Source organism: Chenopodium album, chromosome 20, assembly GCF_948465745.1.
Source record: "Chenopodium album chromosome 20, dcCheAlbu1.1, whole genome shotgun sequence".
Taxonomy (NCBI): domain Eukaryota; kingdom Viridiplantae; phylum Streptophyta; class Magnoliopsida; order Caryophyllales; family Amaranthaceae; genus Chenopodium; species Chenopodium album.
Genome location: NC_137853.1, coordinates 4746952 through 4762922, shown reverse-complemented (window position 1 = coordinate 4762922; position 15971 = coordinate 4746952). Strand labels below are relative to the sequence as shown.

Here is a 15971-nt window from a genome sequence, read left to right as displayed (position 1 = left end):
TCGAGAGAGGGAAGGAGCCATGTAAGATGTAATATTGTAACAAGGTTAGTGCATATAAGAGTGTTCTTAAAGTAGGTGATCGAAAAATCGTCTAAAAATAGACTAGCTGATAGGTTATTATGTTAGCCGATAGATTAATATATTCGAGAAAATATTAGAACACTGTGGAAAATAAATGGTATAATCGTGTATACATGTTTGCAATTTTTATTGACTTATAGTTGTTAGTTGTTATTTTTGACACAAAAATAAATAAATAAATAAATAAGTTAGCTAAAAAATTGAAATACTAATGCACTATAATTAAATCAATTACACATGCTTTTAAAAAATGTTTACTCTCCTCTTTGGCTTCTCTATGATGGCATTACTTCTCTAGCTAATGTTTTTATGCTTTTGTTATTTCTCATGTTAAACGAGTAGCCAATTTGGTAGCCCATTTAGTAGCGAGATGAGATACTAAGGGTAGTTCGAAACTTGTATGTATGAACTCTTTCCCCCAAAAGTCTTTTAACTTTGGCGGAGCTTGATTTGCAATAATAAGCGTGTTTACCAAAGCACAGTACTCGATTCCCTAAAAAAATGCTACTACTAAAAATTATTAATTTTAGGGCTTGTTCTCATACGTTGAAATTCAGTTCAGCTCCTAATTTCCTTCTCTTATAAAATATTCATTTCAGTTCAGTTCAGTCAGTCAATGAGAACATGCCCTTAGTTTGAAAGCTTACTTAAATTCCTACTCAAATATTGAGAACTAAAATAACATATATTGTATAATTTTGTTTCAATTAAAAAACTTAAAATAATTTCTGCCTCTTTTTCACTTATTTTTACCTGCATTCATTTTTTTTGGTGGATAACTTATTTATAATAATACAGTAAAAATTAATAAATATTTGTATAAGATTAACAATATGGTTATGGTTCATAAAGGCCAAATGAAACTTTCAATAACGGAACTAAGGCATACTAGCTTTGGTATGATAAACACCCACGATTATCCCCTAATAATGAATGTATCAAACTCACTAAATCTATCTATAACTTTATACTAAAGGCGAAACCAGGAATGACACATGTCATCTCCTGGTTAAAAATTTTCCCTCCAAAAGTTTTTTTTTTTTTTATTTTATTTTTTTGGTCAAAGCTTTTTAGAGAAGTTTTTAATACAAAATACAATAATATTACATTTCCTATTTGATAAGTATATTCCATTTGTACACATTCAAACAAAGATATATATATTTTTTTTTATACAATATAATAGTTTGCTATCTATAACTTTATAATGAAATTCATAGTTATTTTTACTATAACTTTATACTAAAGGCGAAACCAGGAATGACACATGTCATCTCCTGGTTAAAAATTTTCCCTCCAAAAGTTTTTTTTTTTTTTTATTTTATTTTTTTGGTCAAAGCTTTTTAGAGAAGTTTTTAATACAAAATACAATAATATTACATTTCCTATTTGATAAGTATATTCCATTTGTACACATTCAAACAAAGATATATATATTTTTTTTTATACAATATAATAGTTTGCTATCTATAACTTTATAATGAAATTCATAGTTATTTTTATTAGTCGTGCATATATTATTCTCTCTGTTTTCTTTAGTGTGATAAATATTTTTTGTAACTAAAGAACTTTCATCCTATTTTGCAATTAGGTATAAATTTTTATAATTAAATAATAGTGTTAAACTAATGATAAGTATTAAGTATTAAAAATTACCGTGCGTGGCACGGGATTTAACCTAGTTGGTACTAAAAGGGGAAGAAACTAAATTAAAATTTCCTAATTTGTTATTAGTTGGTGGTGTCTTCCACCGCGTAATTGAATTTCCAATTAAAAGCGTGTATACCAAAGTACATTGCTTAAAGATCCTTTTCTCTTAATTTTAATTTTTAACAGTAATATTGTCATCTTTGCACGAGTTATGGGAGATATTTATTCAATAATTTAGTATACTGTACACCGACGCAGTGCTATTTATTGATCCTGCTTGATGTGCCAGTTGCCAGTATACCTTTTAGGCATTCACATTTAGGACTTTTTTGCACTTTAAACAAAATTTTTAAAACTAATTATGTACAAAAGTAAAAACTGAAAATTGGTTCACCAAAGCATACAAGCAGGTTGACCACTAAACCCACAACACTTGAGCATTAGCTATTACAGTAGATACTCGGATTAGTATCCACCTAGACTGCAGTTTTGAACTTAAGGACATCATTTACAGCAGCATCCCTATAGAGTACAATATCAACCGCGCCACAAACCATATGATACCCACGCTTCTTGAGCTCACTAGGTTCATCATGCGGCATAGCAAACCCAGCTAGATAAACCCTTTTGTCACCCTTAGGCTTCATGCTTAACACTGCATCCTCCACTGTCTGGACCATCTTCACAGCATTTTCGTTACCAGGGTCTCGAATGTAACCCAAGTTAGCACTCAGATCAGTTGGCCCAAGCATAATGCAATCCAGCCCGTCGATAGCCATGATCTCCTGGATTTTTTGCACAGCCTCCTCTGACTCAACCTGGCACATGATGAGCAGCTCCTCTTCGCACCAGTCCAGGTATGTTGGGTCAAGACCATACTTGGAAGCTCGAGTGATGGGATGTGCCACCCCACGAATACCAGCCCGTGGATAGCGACAGTAAGAGACGGCCTCTTTGGCCAACTCAGGGGTGTGAATCATGGGGAACATGAGTCCTTGAGGACCCAAATCAAGAGCCTTCTTAGCCCACATGGCAGAGCACTCAGGCAATCTGAGGATAGCTGGAGTTTGAGAAGCTGCAAGGGCGTTCAGGCAGGAGAGAGCCTCCGATATCCCACCATAGCCGTGTTCCATGTCAATGACAACGAAATCATAACCGGCATGGCCAGAAATTTGAGCAATAGTAGGAGAGAAGCTGTCAAAGAAGATACCATACAGGCAATCCCCGTTTCTAAGACGCGATTTGAGGGAGGGAATTGATGGAGAAACTGAAGTAGCCATTCTTACTACAAGTTGTTTTGTGGACAGAATTCTGGTGGTAATCCTACTAATATCACTCAAGGAGTTTGAAAGTGATGTTAATTTTAAAGCATGCATTATGTTATTGTAAAAATTGAGGTAACAGGTAAGCACTCCGCAAAATGCTTGTCATATGCAACTACAAGAAAAATATGGTTTAGGCACAACGTGGTGGTAGTAATTAGGAAAATGTTGTTTTCATTTGCTATCAAGATGACACATTTCGTGTTGGACAATATGTAAGACATGACACTACTTGCTAACAACCTTTTCACTCTAAAACAATCCATCAAGATCAAAACGTAGCTAAACTTAACAAAGTATTGTAAAGGTGCCTGAACAACGATGAAATTAATGTTTATTATTTGGAATCATGATGACCCGTCTCAAATTACATTGTTTCATCAAAAAAGGCTTAAAATTGTCACTATGCATATTACGGATATAAATTAAACCATACTTAACAAATAGAGACAAAAAGAGTATCCCAAAAAATCGAACTTTATTTTGACATGTTCCAATTACTAACAACTTGTTCAATTATGCTAAAGCTAAATACTCCACTAATCTAAAACAATGACAGGCTAAATAACAATCATATGAAAAAATAACACAATATTATTAAACTAAGATCACTCACTCCAATACTTATCATCAGCATCAACACCCTCAGCCGTTGGATCATCAACATCGGACGAACCATCACCAATCTCCAAACTCAATTTAAACTTCCTAACATCTTCAACCGCCGCTTTCCTAAACAACAGTATATCCACCGCACCAGACACCATGTGATATCCACGTGACTTCAACTGCTCTGGACTATCATGCGGCATTGCAAACCCCGCCAAGTAGGCACCACCACCACCATTTTTCTCTTTTCCCATTTTACCCTCCAACACTTCCTTCTCAGCTTTCCTCAACTTCTCCCTCACCTTCTTATTCCCCGGGTCCCACAAATACCCCATACTCGCACTCAAATCCAACGGTCCCATCTGAACGCAATCCACCCCTTCAACGGCTGCGATCTTCTCGATTTTCTCAATCGCATCTTCGCATTCCACCTGGCACATGATCAGCAACTCATCTTCACAATTACCTAAATACCCCGCGTCGATTCCGTACCCGGAAGCCCGGACAATCGAATGGGCCGCCCCACGGACTCCATTGGGCGGGTAACGGCAGTATGAAACGGCCTTTTGGGCCTCTTTTGGGGATTCAATCATTGGGAACATGATCCCTTGAGGGCCCAAATCGAGGGCCTTTTTGGCCCATGCTGCGGTGGATTCCGGTAACCGGAGAATCGCCGGAGTTCCAGTGGCGGCGAGGGAGCGGAGACAAGTTAGGGCTTCTGGGATGCCGCCGTAGCCGTGTTCCATGTCGACGACGACGAAGTCGTAGCCGGCGAGGCCTGCGATTTCGGCGAGGGTGGGGGAGAAGGAGCAGAGGAAGAGACCGTAAAGGGTTTCGCCATTTTTGAGGCGGGTTTTTAGGGTTTCGGTAGGTTTAGCGGCGTCGTTTGCGGTGGCGGAGATGGCGGAGATTCGGGGTTTTGAGGGGTTAGTTAGGGTTAGGGTTTTTGGAATTGGGGTGAATTGGGGATGATTTTGGGATGTGATTGAAGGGGAGAAATTGGAGGGATTGTTGAAAGAGAAAATTTGGAATTGGGGTTGGGATTTGGATTTGGAAGAAGGGTTGAGAATTAGGAGAGAGGAATTGGGGGAAATGATGGTTGACATTGTTTCAGAGAGGAGCTCACTGACCACTCACTGTGCTGTGTGAAGTCAAGTGTGACCGTGTGACTGTGTGAGTATGAATAAATTAGTGAGTCAGATTGGAAAAGCTAACCTTTTTTTTCCCCTTAAAATCGCCTTGAAAGGAGAAAACTAAGTTTGTCTTTAAGAATAGAATTTGATTAAATTAATTTCACTAAATTCCGTTCTTCCTCCGTTCTTTTTTACTCGTTTGCTGATGTAAAATTTTATATATTATGATAGTACTAAGACGAATTTAAAAAGATTCCACATGAACGTATTTTTCCTTACATACTCCCTCTGTTTTTAAATTTTTGCTCCACTTTTCTTTTTCGGTCGTTTTTAAATACTTGCTCTGTTTCCTTATTTGGAAAGCTTTTACAATATTTAACTCATTTCTCTCATCTAGTGGATCCAACAAATATCATATTTTACTAATTTCATATTCTCTCCTCCAATTTCTCCACTACTTTTGCTTTTTACAGTTTTTTATTCTTCCACCAACCCCACTACCTCCATATTTCAATACTTCCTCTAATTTCGCTTAAAACTCCGCGCATGGAGAAATGGAGCAAGTATTTAAAAACGGAGGGAGTATTATTTACAAAAAATGGTCAAAGGATGAGTGGTGAATAGTATAAAAGTTAAAGCGAGTCAAGTAAAAAAGAACGGAGGAAGTATAATTTTTAGATGATTAATTTAATGGCAATGCTCTTGTTTCTCATTGATTGCAAGTTTGAGACAAGGAGCCTAATTGTGATTTATAAGCCTAAATTATTGCATTTAGGGTTATTATTTCACATGAGTATAAATAAATCATAATTCGTATCTATAAATTGATGAATAATGATTGATCCCACTCATATACTTCCTCCGTTCTATTAATATTGCAACAATGGACTTTTTGCACTATTCATCACTCTTGTTTGACCATATAATATAGATTTATACGTTAAGCAAAATATAGTCATGTCGGATCTTATTGGATTCGTATCATAAAATACTTTCACAATATCAACTTTTTATAATTTTTACTCTTATATAATTATAGATATTTAGCATATAAAATGTGTTTTGGAATGCGTAATTTCCTCCTTGTTGCAATATTAATAGAACGGAGGAAGTATTAGTTATTGATCTCACATTATGTGGCCAGTCATAATGAGGTTTATTTTGTTAGTATTTTAGGGGTCACGTGATCGATGTTCCTTTGATGTTGGTTCTTCCTATCATTGTGAAGCAGAAGTCACCAAGTGTTGGATTGTTCACCCACCAATAGGGAACATGAGATAGGTTTAGACCGTCGTGAGACAGATTAGTTTTACCCTACTGATGACAGTGTCACAATGGTAATTCAACCTAGTACGAGAGGAATCGTTGATTCACACAATTGGTCATTGCGCTTGCTGGTTGAAAAGCCAATAGCGCGAAGCTACCGTGTGTTGGATTATGACTGAACGCCTCTAAGTCATAATTCGGGCCAAAAGCGACGTATGCGCTCGCTGCCCAATTGTCGTCCTACAGTAGGTGTTTAGGCCCCCAAAGGCACGTGTTGTAAGCTAAGCTCGTGCGGTGGATGAGCCGTGAGAGCCGCCTTGAAGTACAATTTCTACCGAGTGGCGGGTTGAATCCTTTGCAAGTGACTTAAATACGCGACGGGATATTGTAAGTAGCAGAGTGGCCTTGTTGCCACGATACACTGAGATTCAGCCCTATGTCACTTTGATTCGTCCCCCCCCCCCCCTCCCTAAAAACACCTATATTTTGAAAAACGAGGTTAGCGATGCATCTCGTATGCTAAAAAATGCTAAGTACGAGATTAAGACAAGTGACAAAGCCTAGGTGTTGGGATGTTGGATGGTACAAGGGGCTGTGTAACATGTGCACAAGACATACATGTGCACAAGGCACCTAAGGACAAGGCATACTGATTTTTGGCCACTATTTATGACTCCCAAAGCCCTTTGGAAATCCTTGGAAGTACTTGGATGCATAATCTCAACGGGTGAAAAAATGATATACGAAAGCAAAATATGAAGGCTATAATACACGAGATCGGAGCGATTTAGGAGGTGTCAGGACCCGGTGTCGGAATGTCACAGAACATTATGGGATGCATCTCGGGGTCATATAAGGACTTTTGACCCATGTATGACCATTATCCGGCTACGTACAGGCCCATGAAAGCTTATAGCCAATACAAGAGGCGTGTATGAAAACGAGTAAATTGACCGTTTTCAAGCGAATTGGATGCTTCCACCCACCCAATTGAACTCCCGGAGGGTATTAGGGACCATGGTAAACATCTCGGCAATTTTTATTTCCGGGCGAAATAGGTCAAAAAATTCCAAAATTGAAGGCTATAATCCACGTTTTTGGAGGTTACGGGGCCCGGTGGCGAAAAGCCTTGAGACCCTAGAGGATACATCTTAGGGTCATATAATGAGGTTTGGAACCATATATGAGCATTATATGCTGTCAAAAATGTTCTGTTGTAAGCTTGAGTTCACGAAATCAGTGCAAGTTTCGAACGGATAAATTGATCGTTTTAAGGCAAATTGGATGGTTCTACCCACCTAATTGGACTCCCGGAGGGTATTAAGGCCGTGGTAAACATATCGACAATTTTTATTTCCGGGCGAAAAAAGGTCAAAAAATTTCATAACTGAAGGCTATAATTCACGCTTTTTGAGGAATTTTTTAGGTTACCAGGCCCGGCGACGAAAAGACTTGAAACCTTAGGGGATATATCTTAGGGTCATATAATGCCATTTGGAACTATATATGACCATTATATGTTGTCATAAAAGTCCGTGGTAGGCTTGAGGTCACGAAATCGGTGCAAGTTACGAACGGGTAAATTGACTGTTTAAAGGCATATTGGATGGTTGCACCCAACTAAATAGGCTCCCGCGGAGTATTAGGGTCCATGGTAAGCATCTCGGAAATTTTTATTTCCGGGTCAAAATAAGTGGAAAATTGTCCAAAATTGAATGCTATAATACATGATTTCGGATCAATTTTTGATATTTTTCAAAAAATGAACTGAATGTGTTGGATGAGTCAGGGGTTACTTTGTTAGTGTTACAGAGGTTATTCTGTCAGTGTTATAAAGGTTACTTGGTCAACGTTACAAGGATTACTCGATCAATGACTTTAAGTGTTGAAGTACTTTGTTATTTTACAAGCGGCTACACGGTGAGGTCAGCCGCACACAAGATGAGCTAATAGGAAAATGATGAGAAGTTAAAAATTAAAATAGAAATTAGAAAGTTGAAAGATCATTTTGAAACCCACAAAATGAAAATTGAGAATACTTTTGAAACTAAGGAAGTAAAATTAAGTAAATGAATGGAGTAAAAATATGAAATTCAATATAGGAATGAAATGTGACCTTTTTTTTTTTGGTGTTCTACTCGGTTCACCCTGTGGGCTAATCCGGATTCGAGGATTAGTTCTAGATGGTTAGCAGTCCATTTTATTTTTATTTTATTATTTTAAAAATGGTTATGTAATTGTGTTAAAAAAGAGAAAAAGAAATAAAAGGGTTATGTATATGTAGGCATGTTTTTCTCTATAAAATATATATATATATATATATATATATATATATATATATATATATATATATATATATATATATATATATATATATATATATATATATATATATATATATATATATATATATATATGTAGCTATTATCTATATCTATATCTATACTTCTATACTTTAGTATTTAAAAATTATAACCAAGAAACTAAGAAAGACACATGTCCCTATCCATTCTATTACACTTCTCTAACCATAGTGCCACATGTCATCTTACACTATTAATTTTTTTTTTTTACACCATTTCTTTTAAATGCATACACCATGTCTTCTTTTTAATTCTTTCCTTAAACTTATACTCCCTCCGTTTTTTTATATGCATCACTTTCCTTTTATGGGTGTTTTTTTTTTTAAATGCATCACTTCCCTTTTATGAGTGTTTTTTTTTTAAATGCATCACTTCCTTATTTGGAAACTTTATACTTTATTTTATCAATTCTCTCTCTTCCTTTAAACCCTACTTAAATTATTTTATCATTTCACTCTCCTTTATGGTCCCCACTTATATAATATAAATATCTACTTTCCCTCACATTCTTTCTCTTTCATGGTCCCCATCTTACTTATACTATAATATATTATTCATCCACTCACAATATTATACTTCCTCCGTTTTCTTTTACTTGCAACACAGCCTTGTGGCACGTGTTTTGAGGTCGGGTTTATGTAATGTAAACGGACAAATTTTTCATTATAATTTTTACAAATGATACTTAACCCTATTCTAATTTTCATGTAAAAATTATATTGATAAAATCGCTCATTTACCCTCACTAATCATCTCCTAAAACTGCGTGCTTAAAAGGTGTGTTGCAAGTAAAAGAAAACGGAGGAAGTATTTCGTAGTACCCTCCTAAAACTCCGCGCATCACCAAGTGATGCATATAAAAAAAACGGAGGGAGTACTTCATCTTTCATACACACTTCATCTTTTCATTTTCATCTCTCCCCCTTAATTCAACTTTTTCCTAATCTCTCTTTAATTTTAGCCCTTCCACCTTCTATTTAAGCCTCGTTTCCGATTCTTTAATCATGATTCCGATTACATATTATATTCTATAATGACTTACTGATATTTCCTCACTTATCTCTTAGTACAATTTTATATGAATAACCTGTGCATTGCACGGCTAGAAGGCTAGTTGTAGATAATAAAGTATACCACAATCACCACATGTTCTTTTGAAACCCAAACGCTGGAAACAAATTGGAGAAACAATTAATCAATCATTCAATCCACACAAGATAAGTTTCCGCTCGTTTGGCGTCAAAAATCAAAGAAAAGCGGGATGGCTTTGCCAGGTACTCTAGACCCAAAGCTCAGTCTCTCTCTTTCTAAAACTTCATTTCATAATTTCCGGCGAATCATACCGAGCTATCTAAGCTTTAGCAGACAATTTACCGGTGGCGTTACGCCATTTAAGTCAAAGATTACGGTGGTTAAATGTAGCTCCACTCCGGGAAACCAGGAGGATGGCGGCGGCAGCTTGAAGAATGCCTTATCTAATATAGTGGACAAAAGAGTTGAAGAATTGCTTGATAAAGAAGAGAACAAGGAAATGTTGGATAAACTTAATAAGGCTACTGAAAGAGTACAGCTTGCTAGGAAAGAACTTGCTGATATTCAAAGGCAAGAACTTGAAGCTCAACAAATGAGGAAATATATTGATCAACTCGAAACTCGAGCAGCTGAGGTCTCACTCTTTTTTATTTACAATTTACTGCTGCATTGGATTGATTATTCATTATTTGAAAATCAAAGAATCTGTCAATATGAATATGAATATGAATATAAATGAATTAATATAACTGTTATGAACCTGATATTTCTGCTGCCGAAATTGTGCTGTACTCTTTTGTGACAGTGTAACTGTTTTAAGATTGCAGAGTGTCAGAAGGAGGTATTAGAAGCAAAAGCAATGGTTGAAGAAGCGGAACGAGCTTTGGGGGAGAAGGGTGAGATCACCCGAAATGAGGAGAGGTTAGAATCAGTGAAAGCAGCTGCAGTATGTGCCTTGGTTGGAACCCTTGCTGCTGTCCCAATTTATCTCTCAAGGGTGACAGACAGTCCTCAGTTGTTGCTTCAATTAGGAGTCACCTTTGCTAGTTGTGCATTGTTTGGTGTCACTTTCCGGTATGCAGTGAGAAGAGATATTGATGATACTCATCTTAAAACCGGAGCAGCTGGAGCTTTCGCCGTTGTCAAAGGTACTTAATTGACATGTTTTGTAATTACTAATGTGGATGATAAGATTTTCAAGGAATTCTCAGAACTTTGTTCCTCTTATGCCAGGTCTTGCTACATTGAGTGGAGGATCCCCTTTAGAGTTCAACTCGGCAAGTTTCCTATCACATGCTGTGGATGGCGCGTTCTTGGTGTTCCAGGATCTGTTTATTTTCACTTTTGCTGCTGTTAGCTTGGATTTCTGCTTTAAATCCAGGTTTGTAAGTCCATTTCCTCTTGAGAAAGATTAGGTCTGAGGAACAAATCAAATGACTTGACATTGTTATACTTCATGTCACCCGCAACAGCACATTGTTTTTCAGAGGCTGTTAAATCTTCAGCATTTGAGAATATTTGATTATTAATGTCTAAACCATTAATACTTGTAGTATAGGAGCAGAAATCATAAATGACAAAAGAAATTTCGAATTCTGAATTTGTCTGCATTTGTGTTGTTGCACAGAAGCCAGACAGCAGATGGATGTTGTCAATATTATTTGACAGCAGCCAGTTATTATTATGCTTTGGAAGTTTGGAATCTAATCATTTTCCACAAGCACAGCAAAAAGCAATTTAAGTTGCTTGCACCTGCATAATCCATCTTTAGGTCCTGCAATAACAAAGGCCCTTTTTTTTAGACTGACTTTTATCTGCTATGATGAAATTGTTATTTACTGTAAAAACTAAACAACACAAGATCATGTCAAAGCCCAGAAAGCAAGGACCAAATTAATATTTCAGTAAACATTTTATTGATACAATGATATGACAGCAGAAAACTATCACAGGAAGAAACTATGAGCCATATTCATGAAAAATACTTGTATTCCTACAGAAATGTGAATTAAAAATTCAAGTAAATAGCATCCACATATTTCTCAGAAGATGCCTGCACACAAAGGAAATGCCTGCTATCACTACTCAATATCGGCAACCTACTCTCTTAATCGTATGTCTTGATTTACATGAGCTTGCACCTAACCAGTCGGCCAGTCTTCAGGCAACCTGCTCATATTTTATTTATGGAAGAAGTCCGTGTGTTATCCCTTATCATCCATTTTTTCTTAGTGTTGCATTCTATCATCTTGATCACCAGCATCATCACCCACATGTTCGATATCTTGGGAAGGCTTTCTAGTGACTCTCCATTTTCTAATCTCATCCCTAGATTGCTGACCTAATGGTAACTTCATGTTTCCTTGTCTTCTTGCCTGACATAATTGTCAGAAATAAGAATAACCATTAAGAATTATAAGAAATGGTTTCAAAAAAAAAAAAAGAATTATAAGAAATCGCTTTGGAGACACCCAATATAATATAAAAGTAACACCATTAATAGAGCTTCAGGGTTGGAGAGAGTGAGAATATCAGTAGCTACCTCCTCTTGCATTTCTTCTGGATGCTTAGTATGACCATGTTTCTTGGCCAAACCACTACGCCTTACTGCCTCATTAAAGAAGTTGAAACCATCAAGATCACCACTTCTGATACTTGCTTCTAACTGTGAAATGGAGACATTGGTACATTAAGTAAAGAAATTTAAAAATTAATTAACACCATGCTAGTAATGCAATAACCAAAATATTCTTACTCAACGTAAGTGACTACAATATGGGCACACTCCTGTACCCACTCAATATACCAGCAATGAATTCAGAAAATATAAATTACAAAACAGAACTATGCAAAATGGAAAGAGTGGAAGGGCTGTGGAAGGGTGATGTTATTGTGGATTCTGACTTCCTAAGCATAAAACGGATATGCGAGAATTGTTGATATAGGTCAACAGTAGAAAGCGACTGTTACTAACTACACTTATACAGTCACAAAATACCTGTATATGGATAACACAGAGAACAATGCTTGCAATTGGCAGCCAACTCTCCTCTGGAGATAGTGAGAGGTTGGTCCTGTTAAGTAGCAAAGAGAAAATTTATGTACAGAACACATGCCCTTATGTTTGTAAGAATGTAAGAAGTATCAAATACAACAAATGCTACAAAGCTAACAGTTTATTTATATTTACAATCAAGGTCTAGAATATAAGGAAATGCATAAACAATCATGGCCACAATATTTACTACAAGTATATTGTGATATTTGGTCCTCAAAAGATTAGAATCAGTCAACTCGATTGACAGAGAGATCACAATAAATCAGTCTAATTATATTAGAGAAATCACAATAAATCCTTGAGATTTTCCTTTTGGATCACCATGAATCCAAAATTACCAAACAATGCTGAATGCAATCAGCAGTATATTAGTCAATGATTCTAGATAGTCCATTAATAGCATGACAGCACAGAGGTTCTATAGCACAAATTCTGGAGTCTGGACACTTGTGAGACACAATTCCAAGTTTGCAACAGATCCAAAACAGCAGAAGTTAAGTGTATAGCGATATATAGATCCCAATTTGAAGTATATATTTACATCGGCTACAAACTACGAAGTAATTAACAAATTAGAACATTCGCAATTTTTCATCACTTGTTCTTGATGAACATAGGCCAATATAACCTCAACTCATACATAGAGCAAGAGGTCGGTTTAAGAAAATTGCACCAGAGTATTCCTTTAACCTATTGTTTTCAGAGCAAAATTTCAGAGGGGCTAGTGCATGTAAGCTTGGAGAACATAGTTATAAGCGGGTGTATTACTCTTAATGAGGTTCTAAGTCAACTGACCAACAAATATAGTTTAACACCATTGCTACTACTACACATTAGTAATACACTAGAAAACTATGATGAAATAACCATTTCTTACAAAGTTAACATAGCAATAACACAATAAGCTCATAAAAATGCTGGGAAAGTGATGACTTAAAGCCAAGCCAAATATAAAATATGAAATATCCAATACTTTTATTAATCCCTCCATCCAAGATCAACACATTGAGTCGTTGACAAATAGTGTTATACGAAGTATGAACTAGTAACATGACAACTAAATTCGGAACAAGCAATTAAAAAGCGAAGGAGCTGCACTAATTCAAATACCAAGTGAGGAAACAAACCTGAAGTAAGGGGCTAAATATACAAGTGCATAAACAGCATAGCGCCGCTTTCCGGTATCCATCAACGCAAAAATCCAACTCTATTAACATTCAATTTCACATTATCAGCCATTAGAATGAACAATAAAGCTCCCAAAATTTGCAGAAAATTACACAAAAATCCTAGAAAAGTAAGAGCTTACCAACCAATTGAAGTAAGGGATGAAACCAATGATAGTCATAACAGTAAACCTAGCATCGGTGGAGCTGACGGCGGCGTCTTCATCCTCCGGCGAAGAAACGGCGGTGTCAGAAAACAGCAATGAATTCAACACACACGCGCCGATAGCAATTGCAAAAGGCGCGTCTTGCTGCAGTTCAGCCCTACATATTCCTCTTCTTCTCAGCTGCAATAGCTGATTCTTCTTCTTCTTCTGCAAGAAAATTCAGAAATTCCATTTTAAAAGTTGGTGATATTTCTGTAAAAAGTGTTAATGGAGATTGAAGAGATAAATACCTGATTGAGCATAATTCCGCCATTGTTGAGTTTAGGAAGAGAGGAAGGAGGAAGAAAGGGAGAGGAGGGAGAAAGTGAAGAAGGAGGAGAGAGAGTGAGGATGAGAGAGATCATTTGTTTGGAGTTTGGAGCTACCTAGGATGCTCAGGAGGGTTCCGAATTCATATTTCATTTTCGACGGTTGCCGGAAATATGATTTCTTAATTTTTATTTTTAATACGGGCTATTCACATTACTGAACTGAATTGAGCTGAATTGAACTGAATTGATTGGAGCTGAACTGAACTGAGTATTTTAAGAGAAAAGCAAATTAGGAACTGAATTGAACTGATTAGAGCTAAATTGAATTGAGCTGAACTGATGGAGCTGAATTGAATTGAACTGATGGAGCTGAATTGAACTAAACTAAACTGAATTAAGCTAAAGTGAACATGCCTTACATTTTAACTTTAGCGCTACTCAAATTTTGACCAACTTTTTATTGCTATATTTTACGGAGTAACTGATTAATTGACTTGAATTTAATAAAATGTGAGATAGATGGGTGTTAAAAAATTATAAGAAAAGATAGTTTGTTCTCGGGAATTTATACATGTATTGATCGACATGTTGTGGTTCCAAATAAATTTTCATGATCTCGGTGAACAATCTCTATATTCACTTTAACTTTAGAATTTTCTTTTGGAATTGGCTCGAATGTGTGGATTATACTCGTTAGTTTTGGTTAACTTTCGATTTTTCCAAGCTCGAAAAGGAAAGAGAATGAGACACTTCTCAGTTCTCATGGACCCCACGAGAACCTATAAGGTCATTTAGGTGGTTAAAATTGTTCAATTTGCCTTTATTTTTTTAATTTATCAAGTTATACTCACGCCTACTTTCATTAAGTTAAAGCTACCCCAAGCCATTATGTAACCGAATGTCTAAAACTGTACTACATATGGTTTCAAACAACATTAAAGAACCCTAGGATGTATCCCCTACCATCAATTGAGTTTTTTACAATTGGCCTAAAATCTTTAATATGGTCCAATTACATGTATTACAACCTTCAAATTTAGCATCTAAAGACTATTTTTCAGACTAATCTTGTTAAGCATCAAGGTAATGTCTAAGGTTCCTAAGGAAACCAGAACCATCTCATTCATGCCTTACCTCACCCCTCATTATCATGTACTAAGATGTTATGCCTTGGCATGACTTTGTATTGCCTTGCTTTGGCCCTACTGTAAAGTCGCAAACCAAGAGGCTACTTTTAATCGCCAAATTTATGTTTTTTTCTGCAAACAAGGTGTTGAGTCACTGAATGTGTCTAACAGATGAACATAGAAGTTGATAACCATGGAAGCGGTCAAAAAGTCACCTCAAAGTATAATACAAGTAACATTGATCATGTTGAAAGTAAAGACCATTACACAATTCCCAAAAGATCAATCTCAAAAGCTGATACCTAAATACCAGGAAGCCAACAAACATCAATGGAAGAACTGAAGGAACCACTGGTATCCACTATTAACATACAGAACCTGCTTCTTCGGGTTGAGTAGAGGGAAAATTTGTTACGATAGGGAGGCATGCAGTGTTAATTTGGAAAATGGATTTGCAGGGAAAAATTGACTTTTGTTTGGATAGAGAGTTGAACAACGGTGGAAGAAAAGGGGGTTTGCAGAGCTTTTTGAGGTGAGGGTAAGGCTTTAAGGGAGAAGCGAAAAGCGGTATGGCAGCTGCCAGCCAGCCACTGAGGGTGATGGTGGTGGCTTGTCATTCCAACTTTGCACTTACAGGAATGTTAAATAGGAAGGGGGTATCTGACTCTCTCTCTCTCTCTCTCTGG

The 15971-nt window shown here is 36.5% G+C and overlaps 4 protein-coding genes across 4 annotated transcripts; 1 reads left to right on the top strand and 3 right to left on the bottom strand.

Moving 5' to 3' along the window:
- Positions 1-1950: 1950 nt before the first annotated feature.
- LOC145598389 (uncharacterized) lies at positions 1951-3369 on the bottom strand. Its single transcript, XM_081654733.1, has one exon. The coding sequence runs from the start codon at positions 3105-3107 to the stop codon at positions 2208-2210; it is 900 nt and encodes a 299-aa protein (XP_081510859.1). The 5' UTR covers positions 3108-3369; the 3' UTR covers positions 1951-2207.
- A 145-nt stretch (positions 3370-3514) lies between these two features.
- On the bottom strand, positions 3515-4851 carry LOC145598388 (uncharacterized). Its single transcript, XM_081654732.1, has one exon. The coding sequence runs from the start codon at positions 4766-4768 to the stop codon at positions 3662-3664; it is 1107 nt and encodes a 368-aa protein (XP_081510858.1). The 5' UTR covers positions 4769-4851; the 3' UTR covers positions 3515-3661.
- A 4747-nt stretch (positions 4852-9598) lies between these two features.
- On the top strand, positions 9599-11044 carry LOC145598454 (uncharacterized). Its single transcript, XM_081654809.1, has 3 exons — positions 9599-10090; positions 10277-10604; positions 10690-11044. The coding sequence occupies exons 1-3, from the start codon at positions 9686-9688 to the stop codon at positions 10869-10871; spliced, it is 915 nt and encodes a 304-aa protein (XP_081510935.1). The 5' UTR covers positions 9599-9685; the 3' UTR covers positions 10872-11044.
- Positions 11045-11321: 277 nt separating this feature from the next.
- Positions 11322-14292, bottom strand: LOC145598989 (uncharacterized). Its single transcript, XM_081655402.1, has 6 exons — positions 14138-14292; positions 13824-14054; positions 13642-13721; positions 12455-12530; positions 11999-12121; positions 11322-11831 (listed from the first exon to the last, which is right to left on the bottom strand). The coding sequence occupies exons 1-6, from the start codon at positions 14249-14251 to the stop codon at positions 11685-11687; spliced, it is 771 nt and encodes a 256-aa protein (XP_081511528.1). The 5' UTR covers positions 14252-14292; the 3' UTR covers positions 11322-11684.
- Between the last annotated feature and the right edge of the window lie 1679 nt (positions 14293-15971).

Coding starts and splice junctions, on each gene's coding strand:
- LOC145598389 (XM_081654733.1), bottom strand. CDS start 3,107: ATGCATGCTTTAAAATTAACATCACTTTCAAACTCCTTGAGTGATATT.
- LOC145598989 (XM_081655402.1), bottom strand. CDS start 14,251: ATGATCTCTCTCATCCTCACTCTCTCTCCTCCTTCTTCACTTTCTCCC. Junction 14,055..14,137: donor GCGGAATTATGCTCAATCAG/GTATTTATCTCT, acceptor ATTTTCTTGCAG/AAGAAGAAGAAGAATCAGCT. Junction 11,832..11,998: donor CAGAAGAAATGCAAGAGGAG/GTAGCTACTGAT, acceptor CAATTATGTCAG/GCAAGAAGACAAGGAAACAT.
- LOC145598454 (XM_081654809.1), top strand. CDS start 9,686: ATGGCTTTGCCAGGTACTCTAGACCCAAAGCTCAGTCTCTCTCTTTCT. Junction 10,091..10,276: donor TCGAAACTCGAGCAGCTGAG/GTCTCACTCTTT, acceptor AACTGTTTTAAG/ATTGCAGAGTGTCAGAAGGA. Junction 10,605..10,689: donor AGCTTTCGCCGTTGTCAAAG/GTACTTAATTGA, acceptor CTCTTATGCCAG/GTCTTGCTACATTGAGTGGA.
- LOC145598388 (XM_081654732.1), bottom strand. CDS start 4,768: ATGTCAACCATCATTTCCCCCAATTCCTCTCTCCTAATTCTCAACCCT.